The sequence below is a fragment of the Camarhynchus parvulus genome, chromosome 1, assembly GCF_901933205.1.
Source record: "Camarhynchus parvulus chromosome 1, STF_HiC, whole genome shotgun sequence".
Taxonomy (NCBI): domain Eukaryota; kingdom Metazoa; phylum Chordata; class Aves; order Passeriformes; family Thraupidae; genus Camarhynchus; species Camarhynchus parvulus.
Genome location: NC_044571.1, coordinates 75,563,343 through 75,585,150, shown reverse-complemented (window position 1 = coordinate 75,585,150; position 21,808 = coordinate 75,563,343). Strand labels below are relative to the sequence as shown.

The window sequence follows — 21,808 nt, the reverse complement described above, 5'->3', positions numbered from 1 at the left end:
CAGCTGAGGTAGAGCTAACCACAGAACAGCTCCCATCTCTCAGCGGGCATGCAGACACAGAAGCTGGAGCCGTGACTGGATTTGTGCCAAAGGCTGCTTCCAGTCAGCTGAGCAGCTAACAGGAATCTGTCTGTTTGGGCTGGAGAGCAGCTGGATATGATCATGCTGAAGGCTTTTGAAGGTCCAGCTTCCGATGCAGTACCTTTTTCCCCTGACAAGTGCTCAATGTTAGCAGAAATTCAGATAGATGTGAAAGACATTCATTGTTTCTCCTTGCTTCCCCGTCCACATTTGCATTCCCTTACCCAGCGCAGCTCATGTCAGACCTTTGAAACTCAGAAGACTCAGACTCAACAGCTAGCCCTTATGGAAGATTCATTATTATTTTGATATAATTTTTCACCATATTTTTGCCGAGAAAAATGAGGACTATGTCCAGAGCCTCATTTCACTGCCAAAGTAATTAAGTGAAACTTCAGCACAATATCAAACATTATTTTTTTTCAGTCATACTCTGTCAAAACTTTTTATATGTAATTGAACCAAATTATGCTTGTTATGCTTAGAGAATTGTACTGACTTTTTGCCCAGAAGTATTCTCAATATTTTATCATAAAACAGAACTTTGATTGTAGTCCGCTTTAAGTTTTTTCATTTTGTACAGCTTTTTTCCAATTCTATTTCCATGCATTTCTTTTAATCATTATAAGGTCTGGAATTCACTAGTTCACAATTTTATGTTCAGAAGACAGCTCTCAATCTGTTAGGTTATTGCAACCAACCATCTATGCCGTGTGAGCTACAGAATTAACCACACCTAGCCCACCACTAGGTAAGCCTGGTCATTTATGTCTGTTTAAAGACATTAATTGTTGGTCAGCTTTGCTTGGCAGGCCTGGCTGATTGATCGACTTAGGGGTTGTTTTTGAGAGAAAAACCCCTAACAGGACAATGAAGTTTTAATTAATTACTAATATTTAACATTCAAACTAAGGTGTAACTGTTTTTCATAGTATTCCTTAATAGTTTGCCATTATTTCTGTAATGATAAGATCTAATTCCAACTTAGTTCTTGCTTTGCAGATTTGAGGGTTTTTCCAGTTTTCCCTCTTCTGTCTTTCTTCTTTTCCAAAAAATTGTTTTTCTTGAAGGGACAAAAAATAAATTTTATTTTTAAACAGAGATGAAAATCTTAATGAATAAAATGCACAGGTTAAGGATCTTGATTTCTTTTGCTCAATAGCTCTGTATTGCTTCTGTGACAGGGAGCATAATAAAAATTTAGTAATTTCACAATGTCAGTTTATTCTTCCAGTTTATTAAATATTATTTTTTAAAATCAAAATAATCACAGTTCCACATCATTTGCATTGATTAAAACAAAACAGAACAAAACAAAATATTACAATATACTGAAACAATTACTATAGATATTAAAAGAGTGGCCAACATGAAAAAATATATTCTTTTCAATATTCTGCTTTGGATGTTCAGGTTCTCTTCTGGCACAGGCATAACCTCTATAAATGTCACTTCAGTCAACACCAGCTGAAAACATGTAGGCTGTGATATCAGATGTAGCATCATGCATGTTTCAACCTAAGTGATTCTTTTGTAGCTGCTTCCTTCCAGTTTCCCCAGTATCATACAGGTTTACAATTTTTCCAGGAAGCACTTTTCCCTTTTCCTGCTTTCCTGTCTGCTTTGGAATGGCATGTCACTGCTTCTGTACTTTCTCCTTGTTCTAAAGATGACATAAGCACCTGCTTCCAGGGGCACATTCCCATTCAAAACAGTCAAATACTTTTGAATTCCCAAACTTCATCATTGCTGCTTGGTATTACTTGCTCAGGGAGTCACCATACAGCCTTCCCTCACTCACTACACATCTGAACTACCAGTATGTTAAAAGGAATTTCAAAAAGGGAAGAAGAATTAGTTTAAAGATATAAAGTTCCTGGGTTTACCAGGTGTATTTCTTGGGACATGCAAGGAGATCCTTGAAAGGTGCTAGATATGCTCAGAATACTGGGAATTAGTAGTGTTCATGAAAACAAGCGATGTATCCAGCATCACTCCAATACTAGACGAACTTTAAATGGTGTAATGCACCTTGAAGTGCTAATGATTCTTCTCTCCTTTCCTATTAAGTTAAACCAATTCCAGACTGACAAGCAGTTGTGTAAGTCCATATATACACTGTACATTTGGTGGTAGGTAGCCTAGTACCTGTTCATAGAACCTTGCTGTCCTTTGGTAAACCTAAATGCCCACTTTATTAATATACCTATGTGCTACAAGTTGCTCTGCAGCCTGTGACATGGCACTCAGTTGTAATTAGCACCAAAACAGGGAGTTAGTATGCAGGACACGGACAATTCTTTGACTCCAGATGCTATATTCAAACTGCAGTGGTCCATTAAAGAAGTAGAGGTAACCTAAGGAAAAAGAAAGTTAGAAAGAATTAACACTAAGAAAATGTGGTGGCATATCAAAATTATCCTTAAAATAGTAATTATCTTGTTTTCATTTTTAATCACTCAAATGCAACATTTTCATATTTAAAATGCTGAGCTAATTTTTTAAAAAATCCTCATTCCATTTGCTAGAGCTGGATCAGAGTTTTAAAATGACTGATATTTAATCTTGTGTCAAATTCTTACATCACTTGATCAGGAAGATGCAGGACATTTTAATTTTTGAGACACAGATTCAGAAACACGCTCTGAAAAGCTGGATAGGAATGGGCTCCAGTTATTACATTACAACACTTCTATATTAAACATGTCACTTTAAGTTCCCTAAGCAAGAAGATCGTTTTTTGGCCAGAGCATAATTTAGATTGGAAAACTGATTCAGTCAAGAAAAGAAGTATTGATGTGAAGAAATTAAAATTACAAATGCACAATTTTATACAAGACATTAATCTCAAGTTTCAAGGGCAATTAATTGTAATAAAGTTTCATTATCAGATTATGTACCATTTCTTTCATAGACTGCATCCACTTTATCACCAATTCCTGCAAATTCTTCCTCTATCAGCCTGGGGTAGCCTGCATCCATAACTTCTGACTCTTCATCATAACTATATTGAAAACAAAAGAAAAAAAAGTTAGGGGATTTAAACAGCCTAGGAGTCTGGCCTGTGCCCCTTATAAGTTTGGAAGCTACCCACATCCAAAGCAAGCCAGCAGTCTTTGGGTGCTTTCTGCCTAGTGCAATGGTAAAATTCAGGGTGATAAACAGGGCACACCTCCACCAGAAGTGTAATAAACACAAAGAAAATAGAGCTAATTTTTCAGAACTGATCTATAAGAGTATGTGCTTTATGGAGATTATTGTACCTGGATGTATTGGTGCTATGAACCTATCCTGAGGCTGCTTGGCCCAGTGATAGTGGGAAGGGATGGTAACGTTTTAATTATGCGTGAGACCTGGTTGTGAGCCCCACTCATGGACTGTAAAAAAGAGACACCCTAGGGTGGGACAGATTTCTTGCGCACAGCACTGATACCATTTCACTTCACAGAAGGTACTCAAGGAGGCAAGAAATTTGTCTAGCAGGCATGACCTCATTGGAAATTCTCCCAGATTAGAGCACTTTGTTCTCATTTCCTTACATTCATTCAGCTTTTAAAATCTGTGCCCATATTTACAACATGTTGTACAGAGCTGTAGCACCAATGAAAACCACAGCCCAGATTGGCCAGATGCCTGGTTTGAACCAGACTACTGATCTTTCCACATATCTGGACAGGTTATGACCAGGGACACCAAAGCTGACCTGTCCCCAGCTTACCTCCAGTACTTATTTCCAGTAAAAAAGAGAGTCTTGCCAGTGTCTTTAACGTGGACGGCTGCGTCTATTCTTTTCATTTCTTTTGGGAATCCCATTTCATAGATCTTTTTAGGGAAGTCTTCAACTATGTCATAACCATTCAGAGCCCAGACTTTCTTTCCTGAAAATATAAACAAAGCATGAGTGAGTCTTTTGTAAGTACTCAGCTGTGAGTGAAGAATAAAATGAGGAAACTGTGATCCCTATTTTCATACAACAAACAGATTGTTAGGTCATGTACTCAGTAGGTATTATACTATTTGTAGTCTAGATTCTGGGCATCCTAATTAAATTTTGCATCTCCCAATTCACTGAAAAATTTTATAGATGTACATATAGAGGTGAAATAATTTGTTTTTCAAGCAAGGAAGGTAGGATGTTTTATTCTTCTATCGTTTACCTCTGCACCACCTGTTGAACTTGATTAATTATGGGTATTCTTCTACCAACAACAGAATCGAAAACTCACCTTTAAACATGAACACAAGATCTTTGATGGGATTTTCATAAGCTGCATCTATTTTATTTGGAAGCTCTGGCCAAAAGGACTTAAGTAACACCAGTTCTGCCTCAACCATCTGAGGGTGCAGTCGCCAGAAAAACCTAGTTCAGAAAAGGAAGATATATTTTATGTTTCTTGTCATACTGTAGAATAGCAGTATCTTTGATGTCCTATAGTTAAAATAAATTGCTGGTGAATTAATGGCTATCATATAATAGAATATTGAATAGATTGAGCCCCTCAGACCTTTCCTTTCCTCACAGCCATCAGCTGCAGACTATTTCTGTCACTCACACAGTGATCATCTCAAACAATAAAAAATGTTAAGCTTCTTTAATTTAGAATAAGAGAATCACTGCTGTCCCATGTGAATCTTCACTCAAATACGTCTTCACCCAAATAAAAGTTAGCAGATTTATGTGTGTTGAAGAAAGTCACGTGAATTTAAAAATGTGCACAAAAGTGTCAGTCTTCAGCCATATTATCTTCACATCATATTGCTGGGCAATCAAGTCTGTAGTTGCATTACGAATCCTGCCTAAAAATATATATGATACAGTTTCTTAAGAGACATCTGTATTGATTTGTGCTCTTTTAAATATACATTTACCCAAATCTTTAGTGAAAAATGAAATGGTGTTTTTGCTAGCTCAGACTTTATCCAGTACACACCATCCTTGACATGGAAGTGTCTTTACCTGTCCTTGAAGACCAGCATTTCTCCACGAAGTTCTGTTATCGCATCAAGTGATAATTCCACATCACATTTCTCTGGTGTTTTGGGATGTTTTGGGTTGGGATCTTTGTCTCCAGCACCTGCAATGATATCATGTGATGTAAGCTTGACAATGTTAATTTTCTACCTGTCGATCATGATATCATGATCTCCCAAGATCATGATGAATAGAACCATAATGGGTAAAAAAATTTTTACAGAAAAATCTGTTCTCTCTTTCCTCTAGCCAAATACATTCATGAACTTTGCAGTTCAAGTGTGCTGCAATGGTGTTAAATAAACTTCCTTTCTTTATTCCAAGTTTTGAAGGTCCCCAAACACTTTATGCTTTCCATAATGAAACGTGGATAGTTCTGTTTCTATCTTTAGACTCTGTTTTACCTTCTCTTTTCAGACAGGTCAAATAGTAGAAGGACTCTGGTCCCCATCACCTACTACTAAAGGAAACAGGTCAGTGACCAACTGTGCTCTCCAGAATTAGTTAATTTTTTTCCCCTCTCAACTACTGAATCAAAGCATCTCCTGTATCAGTAAATAATTCTTAATCAGTCATGACTTGTGTTATTGAACATCTGCAGCTCACAGTAACTGTGCAGTGCATCTGCAGCAGGCTATAATGATACACGAGATAAATATTATATATTATACAGACTTACCATAGAGCTCTTGGATCCCTTGCACGTCATCATCAGGAAGCACAAAACCAGTTTTTCCAGTGTATGTGTAGATTGGGAACATCAAAGCTCCAGGGTCTCTAGAGTGTTCAAGTCCCAGTGAATGTCCAAATTCATGGGCAGCAACAAGAAACAAGTTATAACCTATAACAAACCACAGCAAAAGTAAATGTGTATCTCCTTGCATCACCATGCTGTGCTTTAACATATGGGACAATGAATGAGACAACTGAATACATGGAAAAATTCTGCATAATTCATAAAATCATAGAAGGATTTGGGACCTTAAAGACCACCAAGCTCCAAACCCCCTGCCTTGAGCAGGGACACCTTCCACTAGATGCAATTGCTTGTCATTTTTGAACTGTGAAGGGTTTTGCATTAATAAGAGCCTAAGAAATCTAGTGTCTCATATCTGGTGTTCAGCCTAACTCTTACATGACAGTGTTACTGTGCAGGGAGACTTAGATCTCTTGAAATTTCTTAGCTACATGGGAAAGCTCTAGGGTGAAGTCTTGGTCCTACTCAAATCAAGAACATTTTGTTGTGAATTAATCTGCAGTAGAGAGTCCAATATTGCAGAAATTAGCGTTAATGCCAGGAGGGTGACCTAATCCAGTGCTGAAAAAAATAGTGTTTTGCTCTATTAAACTCTGTCCTGAACAGGCAATGTGAGGAATTTTCAAATTAAATGCAAGCAGACAATGTGCAGCTGAGGTATGTTTGCCCTAGGCTTCAGTAAGGCAATGCCCATCAGGCTGTGATCAGAACTAGCTGCCCTTAGTGAAATGCCAAAATGACAGAATCTTATTTGTGTAATTTTTTTAATCACTTCACTTAGTAATGTCATATCTTAAAATTTATGCTAAGCACATGTTAAACCTCCATTTATGACTGGAGGTTAAACTCAGCATTCCATGTGTGAACAGTGAAGATAATGATGAACAAACAGTCAACAGACAAAACAAACCATCTACAGGTATCAAACAGTGATAAAATTTCCATCTATCACCATTTCAAATAATCTCAGGAACTTCTGTTACCTTTAGAATCATCTGACCAAACTTCATCATCATCGAAATGAGCATCTCCTCCATAGTCTGGGCCCGGGGGAAAGGCATGTGCCAGTAATCCAGAGGGTCCATCAAAAGGGTAGAAGTCACCATGTTCTATAAAGCAAAATTCAAACCTGTTAAATTAATGACTGCATCTTATGTATGTAAGAACACAGTTAACTTATAAAATGAAAGCAATTGGTTCTGTGTTACCTTTAGTGCCAAAGGAGATCATGATATCAGCTGTACCACTTCGTATTCTGGTGAAGTTCAGTGGTGTCACATCAGACCAAACTTTAAATGCTTTTTTGAAAGCTCTGTCTACTTCATTACGTCTCAGATCTGAAGTGTAATTCATAATTCTGTCAAACAGATTAATATCTCTAGTTAAATTGTGTGAATTGTAGAAATATGCAATGCACTTTTATCTGACTGTACACCTCATTAAAAGTTTTTGCTTTTGTCATATGATCTTATCACGTAACAAGGAGCTTAGTAGCTGCATACAGTTTAAAAAAAATTATATAATCACTAAAATAATTCAGAGATATCTGAAATTATCTAACAGCTTTCAGTAATTGGTTTTCTATGCACCAGAAGATTTAGAAAGTGTCAGATATATTCGGTATTAAGTAAAATAATATCAGTAACTTCAAAATTTTTATGACACATAAAATATATCAAGATCCTCACTTCTTGGAGCAGCAAAACATTATCCAAAGTGATTTTTAAAATGCTATAATTATCCATATTGCAGTACATTTATTACTAGCTATGGAACTAAGAGATTTTAGTGATTTCAAATTTGGAATCTGCTAAACAAACTCAGTCTGTAGCTGTTGAAAGCCCCAGATATATGACATTGCAGAATTAAAAGAGAAGGATCTACCCTGTGTACTGTCAGCCCTTCACCTCCCAAGGTCAACCTTTCTGAGGTCATGGTACAGGGATTTGTCTGAACAGAGATCTACATCTGGGATGTGAAATGGAAGAGCCTGCTCTCACAGCCACACTGCACAGACTGGTTTGCATCTACACCTCTCTGTCCAGAACAAGACAGAAGCAAGCATTAAACGAAATCCAAACAGAGCTAAGGAGTGACCCAGAGAAGTGCACGATCTGAGCCCCTACCCCCCTTTCATTTGGCACCATGGATGTGTCCTGAGTGTCTATATGGAGGTGAAATGAGGATTTCTGGCTTACAGCTCATGACAAAGTGCAATGGAAAAAAATAATGTTTACTTCCTTGGGCTGCAATGTAGGCTGGGAGCACCTTTCCAAGAGTGGGGCTGTAAAGGTTTTAAACTGCAACATTAATTTAGTCAAACTCAAATGCACCCTTCTCACCCCAGCCTCATTGCACTGAGCAACCCATTGGACAATGCATGTGGAAAGAAGGTAATAACAGTAATAATACTCAAAATACCAGGCATTTACCTGTATGTCAAATTCATTTTTGACCATTTGAGCTTTCTGGGGAAAAAGTTATATTCCCCCACATCTGGGACACCACATCTTGGTTTCTGCATCAGCTCATATGTTTCTTCATCTAGCTTGCCTGTCACCTCCAAGCCAAAAAAAGCTTGCATTTCCCGAAGTTTGGCTGCCACGGTGTTTCCACTCTTCCTCATTATGCCAGCAGGGTTTGGATGGAGGTCATAGTGAGTCCTGAGATAGCGCTAAGAAGGGGAAAAGGAGTAATAAGTATAATTTCCAAACAGTTGTAACTGCACAGCTTACTGTTATTGGAACATGCAAATGAATTATTTTACACCCTACCTCTGCAAACTGAAGGTCTTTTTCTGTGAATTCATGGCTGTCTTCAAGGGGAATAGGGATTGTCAGGCAAAATGACAAACCCAACAAGAAAAAGAAAACAGCTGCAAGTCTTGATTGCATCATGTTGGATTTCTGAAGTCTGAAGCCCTGATGTTTTAGAGAGCAGCTACCTTTACTTTTATAGTCCCGGCCCAGTGAGTCACCACTCGGGGACAAGTTAGAACTCCCTTGTTGCTGGAAGTAAACATGCTTAGATGGCTGGTTTGTTTCTCCTCCCCAACACTGTGGTTTAGGCATCCGTTCTCCAGCTGAGGCTCTGAAACTGTATCTTTGTATAAACATGAGGTCTCTGAATATTGACATAGGCTGCAGGAAGAAATGGGCATAAGCAAACCACACTTGTTGATTATTTTGCAGTAACTTCCACTGGCAATAACTGGCAACAATGCTGCAATAACTTACGTTCCTGTGCTATAAAAATTTTGCTTTTTTACCATTTGTAAACAATAATACATAACAAGGGTAATTATTTTTAAATAGTTACACTAGTAGTAGTGTAACAGTAGTTACACTAGTTCAACAGCAATTTTTATTGAAATAACATTATAGAATATACAATATGATATTGTTTCTTTGTTTCTGTAAAGAACTATAACTCCATAGCATGAACAAAAATTTTACTTCAGAGATGCTTAAAGAGAATTTCTATCTATATTACAATACACTTTACTGTCTAACACACTCAAAACCAGAAATGCTAAATATCAGGAATAGTTAAGAACATTTAAAAGCTTTTTTTGTTAGTAATAAAGCAAGTCATGTAGAGTGACTAATTTATCTTCAAAAAAACTGAATTTCATTTACTTTATGAGAAGATGACAACCACAGATCAATGCAAGAGCTAATTATTTGAGAGGGGCTATCTACCAGCTACAGATAGACAATGGATCTGTGTGTCTGGAATAACTAAAAAATGTGGGTTTTTTTCTCTTATGAGATGGATAGCAGGATAAATCTGGCATTATGACAGAGATGGTTATTATTATACCTCAAACATAAGGATTATTTCTATCTCCCCAGGATCACCACAATCTCAGCTCTTGCTATAACTTGTATCATATCACCTGCTGACAAGCACAGGTCCAAGGGGAGATGTGGTTTCTGCTGAATTTGCCTTGCTCTTTCATGAATGATTTCTTTTGCCTGTATGGAAAACCTCAGGCAGCTTTCTGTTAGACACTGGGACAGGCATCCTGGAATACACTACCCTGATGTGGATGTTCCCTTGTTGACAAAACAGGAAAAGGACAAAAATCAGTGAAGCTGAGTGTGTAAAAGCTCTATTACTCAAACAATGATAGCCGTGTCTTTATGATGACAAAGAGCAAAAGCAAATAAAACTGAGGAGAATTTGTTTTGTAGGCTGTTTCTGCCTCTCTGTCCATCTCAGCCACTGCTAAATATGGTCACACCACTTAGGAACAGACAACATCTGTTAAAGCAGTTTGTATATTCTACTTTACATTGTCAGTCAGCAGCACTGAGACTTTTACTCAGCAATGGACATAGAGACTGTTAATTAGTTATTCCACCTTTCCACCTCTCCTTTTCCACCTATTCCCTGAAGTGCTTCAGGACAAGGACTGAATCCACACTGCTGATCCTCTCGCTGCACTGCACTCCTGGCTGGTGCAGACTGCCAGATTACATCTATATCCAATTTCTTTCCCTCCAACATTTCTGCATTGATAGTTGCAGCACTGCTTTTATTAATGTTGGGGTACCCAATTAGCAGATAAGCAGTGTTTACAGTGTGTTTTCCTTGCTTTGTGTGGAGCTTAGGAGCAGTAATGCTGCCTTGTCATGCATTTTCTGGTTCTAGTTTCTGCAGTGTTCTGTAAGGAACACTTCCCTGGAGACCATGAAGCTGTGGATGTTCAAGCACTACCAGATATAGCTTAGAAATCTTTGAGTAAAATGAATAGCTTAAAACTCCATGGGTAACATTCTGGTGAATTCCAAATTCTCTGAAATTAGGTTCCTTATGCATAAAGAAGCACAGTTTTATACCACCATTTGTGTATCACTGCCCTTTACCAGATGTAGTTAAAAGGTTTTTATTATGTGTCAAGTACCTATAGAACTACTCTTTCTCAGCTCAGACACTGGAGTCTTTCAGGAGAGATTTCTTAACCAACTGTTACCACAAAAATGTGATCAGTCCACTACACTTGAGGAGAACGTGATCCCAAATTATTCCTCTGTTGTTTCAGATTTACCTTAGTAAACATAGGTCAGCTTACTGCCAATTAAAGGTGAAACCAAATATTCAGAGACAATATTTGAATGATATAAATGTAGAACTGAAAAAAAATATTTAGCTTGGCTCAAGAGTAAAATTACAATGTTAGCCTACCCAACAATGCTCCAAGGTGATGTGGAGCCCAGTTTTTTAAAATGTTTAAGCTGAAGTCAACAAAGCAGTAGTAATTGTAATTGTAATTGTAATTGTAATTGTAATTGTAATTGTAATTGTAATTGTCTTGCATGAAGAGAATGATATATTAGGCAGGGAAGAATGATTTTCTACTTTCTGGGATTTCTTTTTTCACAAATGCTCTGAAGTCCTTTGAAGTTCACCGTGAAATCTCTTTCAAAAACTTTGCTTTTTGTGCCTCCAGAGAGCTGTCCTGGGGCATTTCCAAGGAATATTTTAAAAAGTGGGCAAAGTAATTACAGGAAAAAACTAGAACAGGTAGCTTTTCTGAAAACAGCTTCTCTTTGTGTAAGAAAAGATAAGTAAAGCTGGATCTTTCCTACAGTAGGACAATGAAATGAAATAAGCAAGTGAAGATAGTCCACTGTAGTGAACAGATTCTGCATATGAGTAGAAAAACATACAAAGAGGAAAAAAAAAACCAAAACAGGGAGTCTGTAGCTGTTTTGTCACAGGGAGTAAATCAAAATGCTAAACCTGAACCTGGTTCAGTCTGAAAGACTGTGTGCAATGAGCCATGTGAGGGTGTATTATGGCTGAATCATGTTTTCAGAACATTCAGTTAAATCCTTTGGGAGTCCTGGCAATGTAAAAATATAGACTCCAATATGTTTTCTCACACATTTTATTGCTACTTATACTATATCTGTAGCCAGAAGCCTAAATTGAGGCATGGATTTATGTCTTCTGTAGACAAAGTGAAGAAACAATGGTGAAAGGCCATGGAAGCCAGTAAATAAAAGGCTCAAAGAAAATGAGCTTTGTTCCCCCTTTTTCTGAAACAGTGTCACAGATGCAGTGTATGATGGTATTTTTAAGGGGAGACAAATTCTTGACTGAGCTGGGAAGTAAGTAGAGACTTCTGAAGGTCTTACATTTATATATAGTGACTCTTTAAAGCCTCACACAAATGAAGTTTTAAAAGTTGGCACTTACAAACAAGAACATCAAAGGCAGCCTGTGTTGGGCATTGCAAGACGTAAAATCTATGGATCAGGTGATACCACTGTCTGAGTCAGAAAATTAATTTAAAACTGAAGAGAGGTGTAAATGAAGGTAAAAACAGTCAGCAGTGGTTCATAGACCTTGTACTGACCCCACTGCAACTAAGCAAGCTTGGAAAGTTTTATTTTAAAAGCTCTGAAACCCACAAAACTGCTGAATAGTAAGATTTTGACAAGCACTGCAAAATTTCTGCAGTTCTGTCATCTTGTGGGTGTGGATAAAGTTAGCTGGACTGATGGTAATTTACACAGGCACAGCAGAGACTGGAATAATCATGATGGTCTTTCCCTCCCAAGGAAAAATGGAAAATGGGGGATGGAAGATGTGTCAAGAAATGAAGTACCTTAAAGCAGCATTTAGGCACTATTTATTTGAAAACAAGAATTAAGCCAACCATGTGATTTCAACATACCTTTTGCTAACACAAATAATTGAAAGGTGTCCTGTTTTGATTTACAGTCTGTGTTTGGTGCCCAAAATAACAACATATAGTGAATGTGGTGAATGATCACTGACCCTGAAAGAGCAGACACTTCACTTAAGAAAAATAAGCAAACGTCAATGGTCCCATTTGTTAATGTTTCTTACCTCAAGGCAGTTGTATTTCAAGTGAAACATTTCCAGTGCCTGGGGCTGTGCCATCATATTTAGATGAACTTCCTCTGGGAAAAAGGGTGTTATTCTGAGGCCCATTGTGTAGATGGGTAAATGGAGTCTCAGAGTAGTTCCAAACACATGGAAATACTCTGGCTCTGCCTCTCCAGGTGGGACTCCATCTCTGGGACCTGTGGCAAGAAGTGGGGGCCAAGACAACTGAGCTGGGATGACACAGGCTGTTACAGCAACTCGACTTCTTTTTATATTAAACAGCAGCATCCCTGTGCCATTTGATGGCAAAAAGATGTAATTGGGGTGCTCAGAGATGTTCAATATGGTCCAGTGCCAGAACCAAGAAACAGATAAACATGCTCCCAAGAGGCAGTGACTCTTGCTTGAATGACATACAGTATACTCTGCAGAACGGAGATGAAGGGCACCAGAGATGGACTGGCTTTTTGTCTGCAGAACTAAATTTGAGCACCCTCCTGGGTGCTGTGTCTGAAGTCTCATATAATCATTGAAGTCAAAGCTCTCTCTAATCCCTAGACAGCAGTTTAGCTTATTACACTGAGGTAGGCACCTTGGGATTATTTCAGCTGCCTACAGACAGATTTCTAACGTTGCCAGAAGGACAGAGAGCTCTCATCTGTCCTGTGTCATATCTGACTGTCCCATACAGGTGCCTTGGTTTTCCCCCCGCATCTCAGCTGGCATTAGATGACTTCCTTTAGGCTCCTGTGCTGAGTCTGCTCATACCTGGGCTCTGCTGACCCTAGTGGAACCCCAGCTGGTTCACACAGAGATACTTCAGGTGACCTCTTCTGGAGCTGAAGAAGCCAGGAGCTATCACACTGCAGGGATTTGTTGTGTTGCTGTGCAAGGTGGCAGCTCTGCAGCTGGTGGGCAGGTGGGCAATGCATTCCTTCCAGGACAGTGCTCCTGCTCATAGCTACACCTGACCTGGGAGAAGCAGGGATTCCTGCCTCATGCCCACAGACAAACTGAAAGAGAGAAAATGCCTCAAAGAGGTACATGAATCCAAATTTTCTTTGTCCAAACAAAGTGACTGGCCAGATCAAGTACAAAATATCTACTTATCTCTATTGCTAGAAAACTGTAGGCAAACAATGGGTTCATGAGTTTGTGTCTAGCCAACATAATTTTGCTGCTCAGGGGAAGGAGCTAGTCAACAGTAAAACTAAGGGAAAATGAAACAGCAGGAAAATAGATTCAAGCTAAATACTTAATTTTCTATTATTTAAAATACATCATCATCTTACACCTATTTTTAAATTTGATATTTAGGATAGCACACAATCTCAAAAATACATTTAAAGACTATCTTGGTGGCACTGTGGATCTCTGACACCCATAAGTAGGTCTTAGTATATTTTGATGTATTTTATTTCTTGTATCAGCCCCAAAACACATATATTATGTCCTTAAAGCATTTTTATTTTAGTTCTTCCATCATGATAAAAAATGTTGTCTGCCCTGTCAATTTACTGTTTAAGTACTTTGCTGTAGCAACTTTAGCCTTAAAACTTAAGACCTTCACTGTGAATGGATAGCCATTGTTCATAGAAGAAAAATGTTAATTTTAGTTAATTGTAGCTGTTAAAAAAGTCTACATTAGGAAGAAAAATGCATTTGATGATTTATCTATAAAGCGATTCAACATTTCTTTCTAAAGTTTTGGGGACTTAAAAATTTGAATAAATTACCCAGAGGAAACAGAAATTTTGCATGTTAAATATCTAAGTGGAGTTTGAACTTTGAATTTGTGGATTCTACACCTTTAGGGGGGAAAAATGGATCCTTCAGGAGTGTGAAATAAAAATTAATGTAATGTACTCTGAAACATTTAGGTTCAGAGTACATACTATTTATGAAAATTTGGGCTAGGAGCCTAATAGAAACACACAAGTCTTTTTCCTGCCTCCACAAGCCCTTTTCTCTGATATATGTTAATACATTTACTATTGATAATGAAGACTCATAATTTCTGATTTGAATTTCACTTGGTCACTTCTCAAGAGCACTGTATCTGCAGCACCTCTTAAATAATAACAAGCCATAGCTGTCTCCACTGGATCTAGACATGTCAAACCAGTGCTGGCTGTAGTACCTAACCCCATGAAGGCCTTTGTTTTTCTAGGTATTGTAAGAAGAAATGCAGCAGAGGAACAGGGAAGGTTTGGTTTGGATTTTGAGGGTGGAGAGAAAGCCTCTCTTCAGCACCAGTGAAAAATATGAGAGTTGTGTCCATTGTTCATGAGATATGTTCATGTGTACTGAATGAGGTATTACCTGACTCCTTCCAGAGGCATCAATCATTAAAGGTACAGCCTAATTGAACTGTATTCCTGATTCCTTATATTTTTCCAAGCCAATGTCTATTGGAATTTCCATCTGAGTGCTACAAATTTCTTTTCAAGATCAGAGCTTCTCATATATGCACACAAATAATTCAGAATGATGTCAAATTAATTTAAAAAGTTGCATTGACAATATCTGAAAGAGAAACATCACAAATATTTTGGACAGGTGCCTATCCTTCACGGAAATGCATGGAAGTAAAGTTTACTGTAAATTTTTGATTTGTAAGGAGTTTTATGACTAAAACCATACATTTTAAAAACATTTAGGAAAGGAAATGTAATATTTAAAGCCATGGGTTTTGCTTGCCAGCCACATTCATGTTTATACAGCTGGGCTGTTTACAAAGCAGTTTCTCAACCCCATTGCAAAAGCTCTTGAGGGTAAGGGGGCCATAAACTAGAAGACTGATGCGTACAGTTTTATAGAAAGTAAAACAAGCAAGTGGTAAGCTGAAACACATTAAGGTTTAGATGACTGGTGAGAGATTACTAAAGGTGGGTTTAAGAAAACTCCTGGTCCTACCTAGCAAAGTGCATGTTTTCAACTATAAAGTGATGTGGCACAGAAATAACGGTCAAAATTTTTCCATTAGAAAGAAATATAATAAAAAGGGGGTTCTACATTTAATCAAAAATCTCACTTCCCCATTTGGATCAAATTCAGGGTAGGCCACCAAGATGATGAGGCTGGAGCCCTTGCTCTTTGAGGAGAGGCTGGACAGCTGGACTTGTTCTGCTCTGCCTGGAGCAGAGACAGCTTCAGGAGGACCTGACAGCAGCTTCCCAGTGGCTGTGGTGACGTTTCCTTTATACCAGTAACCAAACATCAAAGTTAGGTATTTTGAAAACATTTTAGTGAATATGCTTATGTGACACTTTAGGTATACTCAAGTCCCATACATTACAGATTTTTGAGTGAGAATTAGTAATAAACCCAATAATGTGGGGCTCCAAATGTTGGCTGTCATTTGAAATCTTCAGAGACTTCTCATGTTCAAATTTCTCAGTCGATATCTTCATGATATCAGTGAATTTTCAGTTACTGTAAAATACTGCTCAAAAAGTGATCTAGAAAAATTAAGCAGCCAAAACAGTTTGCAAATGCAAATTAATGTGATTCAGACTAAATTCTCAAGTATTTGCAATATTTTGAACATCTTATTTAGCCTATCTAATGCCTTAACACTATCTTGCACAATAACACTGCTCTATGTGAATTATATGAATAGAGTGTTTTCAGCAATTTCTCCAAATGTCTTAATTTCTCTGCCATTCTGACATTCTACCCTTTTCACCCTGGCTTCTGCTATATAAATGTCCTTCTGTATTCGCTTTTAGAAGAAGACAACAGCTTCCATTCCTCTTTTCCACATGGTAGCTGTGGGATGGAATGACAACAAAAGAGAGGAATTTCTGCAGTGCTCCTGATAAGTTGTTAGAAATGTATTTTTCATCACACTATCTCTGTTCTTATGTCAACTGAAAAAATCCATTCATGTGCCCCCTAGACTTGGCATTCAGCATTTTCTTTTCTGTACTAGCAGATAACAAGAAGTGACTTTCACTTACTTCTTCCTCTTTCCTCATCAGGCAGCATGCTCTGATTCACTGCAGTGATAAAAACCAAGTGCTACTAATTCAAACTGGTTTAGTGGGGGTTAAAAGATTACAGAAAAATAAAATTATCAGTGTTATTGGTTCAGAGAAGAAGACATACAAAAGCTGTGATGCTAGAAATCCTAGTTCATGTTCATGCTGAAAAACAAAGTTTAATAGCTTTGATGTTGCAGAAGATGCCTGGAGATCATGGTTCAGATAGGATTACCTAGATCCAGCTGCCCAAACCAAAAATGATCAGAGGCAGGGAGCACGTCTCTTGCAAAGAATAGAATCCACTGAACAGTGCACCATCAAATCACTCTCTCTCAAGTTTAGAGAGCAGGGCATTGTGTGGGCCTATGTCAAAGGCTTTACAGAAGCCCAGACAAATGACACCTGGAGCCCTTCCCTTGTCCACTGCTGCAGTCTCTCCACACTGGGTTGATCAGGCAGGACTTGCCCTGTGTGAAGCTGTGCTGGCTGTCACAAACCACCTCCATATCCTCAGCATGCCTTAGCTCAGAGGACCTCACAAAATGCAAGCAATATCCATCCCATTTTTGAGAATTACTCTATGATGGCTCATACTTGCAGATTCATAACTATTAAAAAGCTCATTAAATTACATAGGGCTTAAATCAGAATAGATTCTATCCCTGACTGTTTAAAAAGGGTTGGAGCATCTTCAGCCTTCACTATCATGATATTGGCAAGGCCATGAGACAGTCAGACCAAGGTCTTGGGAAAATTTCCAGCCACATGATCCTGAACCTTCTGCACTTTCATTTGTAAGTCCACTTTTCTCTAGCCAGATGTGAAGTGGAATTTATTACATAAACAAATTAGGAGGTATCTGTGCATAGTGGTGTCAGAATCTTTCAAGTTAGTAAAAAATCTGGTTTTCTATGTGGGTTGGTTTCCTTAGCATATAAAATGGAAATTCCTGCCTGAAAGCGAACCATAACAAATGTTCACTGAACATTTCACAAAGCTTATGTATTAAGTTGAACTATTGCTTTATGTCCTTTCAATGCAAAATAATTTACAAAACATGTTCAAAGTTGACATAGAAAACTCTGGCAAGGAAAAATACTTCTATTGCTGTCAAATAATGAGATTATTAGACTGGTTAAAAATAAGGTTTATGTATTCTTGTTTTTCTTTATTCCTGAATGAGGAAAGAGGAACATTGAAGAAATACTTTTCAGCTTTATCTAAAAATGTTACAAAATATTATGAAAGATTAAGATTTTCTCTGAAGGTTGCTTCTCTATAAATAACTACTTGAAACTATTCAAACAACTATGAATTCATAGTTATGAGTTTTTATAATTTATTTTTAGGAAATATCACATATAGCAACTCCTGACTTGCACCTGAACAAAAAGAACAAGTGTTGTTTCTATGCAATATTAATCCAGTTGATTTCCAGAAACTAAAATTCTTCAGATGGAAGAGAATGTTGCAACATGACAGATCCTGACAGATAATTTTTGATTATTAGGGAATTTGACTGAGACAAAATTTTACATCTATGCACCTTACAAGGTAGGAACTTGAGGTTCACCCACATCCCAGATTAATGCTCCTAACCACTCAGTAAAGGCAGAATCAGTTTCTCCTGCCTTTTTGTGAGAAGGGATCAATCTAGTTTTTAATCTTGTTTCACAGAGTACCTAATTCTCACAGAACAAAACTTTGATTGTACCATTAAATACAATTGCTTTCATTAAGTTTTGCTCAATTGCTTCAGTTTCTCTATTTAACGTACAAATGACTAAATGACCCATCTATCTCAGTATTCTGTCTCTTAGCAATGATAATTAAAGACAATATCTAGGGAGAACATGAGTTTGATGAGTTTTTGACTGATGCTGGATGTCTTGACAACCTTTTGTAAGAACAAATTCCAGATATTCACTTACTATTCTACAAGAGATGGTTTAGTTTCTCTATCTTTAATCAGACTCCTGTAAGCCTAATTCAATGCCCTATGCCTCTAATATTGTACAGTTTGGTCTATAGCCACTTTACACTGAGCTTCTGATGTACTTTCATGATTTCGCACATCTTAGTTTTATGAAGGTTTTGATCTCATCTTGCCCAAAATCCTCATTTGGTAGCTGGTCCTTCAGTTTAATGATTGAAATTGCCTTCTGGGTACATTCTTCACTGCCATTATTTCCTTTCTGAGACCTGGAGAACAAAACTGCACTAAGTTCTCAAGAACTGGACATTGGGAGTTTTGATATAGTAGGAAAATTATTTCCCATCACTCCCTCTCTCAGCACTTATCCTGATGGCTTCCAGTACTTTGTTGACTTCTTTTCCCTGTCATTGCATACTGAGCCATTGATTTCTGAGTGAAGATTTAGTCTTGTGGAGTTCACTCTTTCTTTCATACAATGGGCTGTTTAAATTCCAAATCCAGAAGGCAGAAAGAATGTGAGCTAAAAACAGAAGCAAGTTTGACATGGTTACAGATTTTTGGTGGCAAAACAACTCCTCTAGAAGTGCACACTGTCTTCTGACTTAATCACAGCATAAGGATTGTTTTACCTTATGGTGCATTTTTGGCTGCATTGCCTCATTATCATTTACAGGAAAAGAATAAATAACAGGAAGAAAAGATCAATTTCCCATTCAAAGCTGACATGACCAAAACCCCCCATGCGGCTAAATAAACCATAAGATAAATTATAGGATATATGATGTGCTGTACACCACACAAATGTGTGGGTTTTTTCTAAAACTGTGTGAATAACTGATGGTTTTGTTCAGTCAGAATAAGAAAAATTGAAAGCCTCAATGATTTAATGTGAAGTATTTTGTGTTTATCTTTCTTGTCAGAAGGAAAAAACCACCCATATTTCATGTTTCCTTAATGAGAGTTAAGGCTTAAGCAAGCCCAGTTAAAAACCCTTGGATAGTAACTGCAGCCATAAGATCCAGGGAAGTGATCTTCTCACACACTCTGCTTGGCACATAAGAGACCATGTCTGGAGTGGTGTGTCCAGATCTGGATTCTTTAGTGCACAGAGGACCTTATCAAGATGGTCAGGGGGTGGAGCACAGGGGAAAGAGGAAAGGCTGAGAAAGTTGGGTTTGTTCATGCTGGAGATCAAAAGGTGAAGGAGAAACCTTACTGATATCTTCAGGTACCTGACAAGAAAATGCAGAGAAGATGGTGGCAGACTTTCCCTGGATGTGCACAGAGAAAGGACAGGAGGCAATGAAAACAAAATCAAACATTGGAAACTCCACTTGGGTGTTAGGACAGTTTTCTTTGTCATGAGAGATGTAAAATGTTTGAAAGGCCTGAGCTTTGGTACTTTGTCCTTGGAGGTGGTCGAAATTCATATAGTCAAATCCATTTGTCTAATTAAATTTGAGGCAGTGGTAGTCTGTATGACATCTCAAGGATCCTTCTAAACTAAATTAACCTATATTTCTGCATTTCTTTGAGTGATGGTTGTTGCTGGTCCAGTAAATGATTGGAAAACCTTTCAGAAGGAGCCTGAGTATTTTACATCTGAGCTGCTGAGAAACAACATTTAGCACATTTGCTGGCTTTTGTCTAGGCTGGGTCATGTTTCTTCCACCCAGTTCAGATTTGTGAATATTATCAGGTCCACTGAAATTGTATTTTGTTGTGAAAAAATAATTGTCTAAAATGTTTTTAAGCTCTAAACTTTGCCCAATTTCATAGTAGTGATTCAACAATAAAATTCTAAAAACTAGTCTTCTAGCTTCTGAATGTTTCACAAGCATTAGATGATTAATCCTCATATATATATATTACACAACTACGCATTTTTATGCAGGGCAAATAGTAAAATTGAGAAAATTGGTCCCTAACTTCAAAGTTATCTGTCAGTTCCATTCATTTCTGGCAGTTTTTTAAGCCTCTCACTTTGGTCCTTAAATCCAGATCAATGAAAATTCAGTGGTAGGTGTATAATAGAGGATCCTAAAGCTATTAGTTAAATCCTCAATAAATATTAATTTACAGACCAATAACATCAGCAAACTCACTAATGACAGCCATAGTGCAAATTCCAGTACATGATGCTCAAATGAAGTTTGCAAATTAATTCTTCAACAAGTAAATACAACAAAAGTATATCCACTGCTATTGGTCTTACAATCCAATCTCCATGTAATCACAGCATGTTGATATTCCAGCTCCAAATAAATATCAACTTGACAACCCAAAATACATGTATGCCTTTGGTAGCTTTTTCCATTTAAATTCTATGCCAGGCTCTCTAGTGATTCATATGCTTAGTACATTCCTTTAAGAAAAAAAAAGTCAAAGTGACTGGCTAAAAAATTCTTGAAAATCCTATCTACAAACACTTTGTAAGAGGGTGAAGTGTTCAAAATGGGCTGTTCTTAATTCTTTCAGTCTGAAGTGTACATGTGTGGGTGAGGACCATGCATATGAGTTAGAAAATGACTGGGGACATAAAAGAGTGAGTAGATTGCCAAAGCCAACATGCTGGTGTTATTGTGCCCACTTTAACTTAAGACAATGGAAACTGTTCTGTGATTTGATAAGATTTGATTAATGGTTCTAGGAGTTGCTTAAACTATGACTCAAGTCTAAGCCTGAAACTCAGTCAGTATTTTTAGATTATTAAAAAATGGGAAGACAGTTGAGGCAGGGAACTCCTTCATATTGTTTACCTAAGGAATGAAGTGTAAGGTGTTTTTCACAGGCAATTGAAAGCAGAGGTCTGTTCTGTGAGTCACTAGTGGATTTTCCACAATTACTATTAAAAAATAACTAGAAGAATAACAACAAGCAGCTCAATTGCTAAATGACTTGCAAGTTAAAGAAGGGTCAAATTAACCTCTTCTAAATATTAATTATTTCTCTTTAAAGCACTAGAGACTCAGACTCTGTCCAAGCACAATGGAGTGTTGTCATTTTTGCAAATACTTTAGCTGAATGATCCATTTGACATGATATTATTTTTAGTATTCTTTTTTTGAAGTCTATGGTTTTAGACAGACACTGCTCTGAACTTATAAATTTTTTGCAAAGAGTCAAAAACTGGTGTTAAAACATCTGAAAGATATAGTTAATTTATTCACACTGTATTTTCAGACAATCTCTATTGGATGTATGTGGTAAAA

The 21,808-nt window shown here is 37.5% G+C and overlaps 1 protein-coding gene across 1 annotated transcript; it reads right to left on the bottom strand.

The window, feature by feature from the left end:
- Nucleotides 1-1,449: 1,449 nt before the first annotated feature.
- On the bottom strand, nucleotides 1,450-8,716 carry LOC115902178 (collagenase 3-like). The gene is made up of 10 exons (XM_030945461.1): nucleotides 8,585-8,716; nucleotides 8,243-8,484; nucleotides 7,019-7,167; nucleotides 6,794-6,919; nucleotides 5,733-5,894; nucleotides 5,039-5,156; nucleotides 4,308-4,441; nucleotides 3,800-3,959; nucleotides 2,982-3,085; nucleotides 1,450-2,438 (listed from the first exon to the last, which is right to left on the bottom strand). Exons 1-10 carry the CDS (start codon nucleotides 8,705-8,707, stop codon nucleotides 2,338-2,340), a joined length of 1,419 nt encoding a protein of 472 aa, XP_030801321.1. The 5' UTR covers nucleotides 8,708-8,716; the 3' UTR covers nucleotides 1,450-2,337.
- Nucleotides 8,717-21,808: the final 13,092 nt, after the last annotated feature.

Bases quoted from the DNA above. Each gene is read 5' to 3' on its own strand.
- LOC115902178 (XM_030945461.1), bottom strand. From the start codon at position 8,707: ATGATGCAATCAAGACTTGCAGCTGTTTTCTTTTTCTTGTTGGGTTTG. The intron at 5,157-5,732 runs GTAAGTCTGTAT...ATATCATTGCAG, and splicing joins AGGGATCCAAGAGCTCTATG to GTGCTGGAGACAAAGATCCC. The intron at 3,960-4,307 runs GTGAGTTTTCGA...TTATATTTTCAG, and splicing joins TCTTGTGTTCATGTTTAAAG to GAAAGAAAGTCTGGGCTCTG.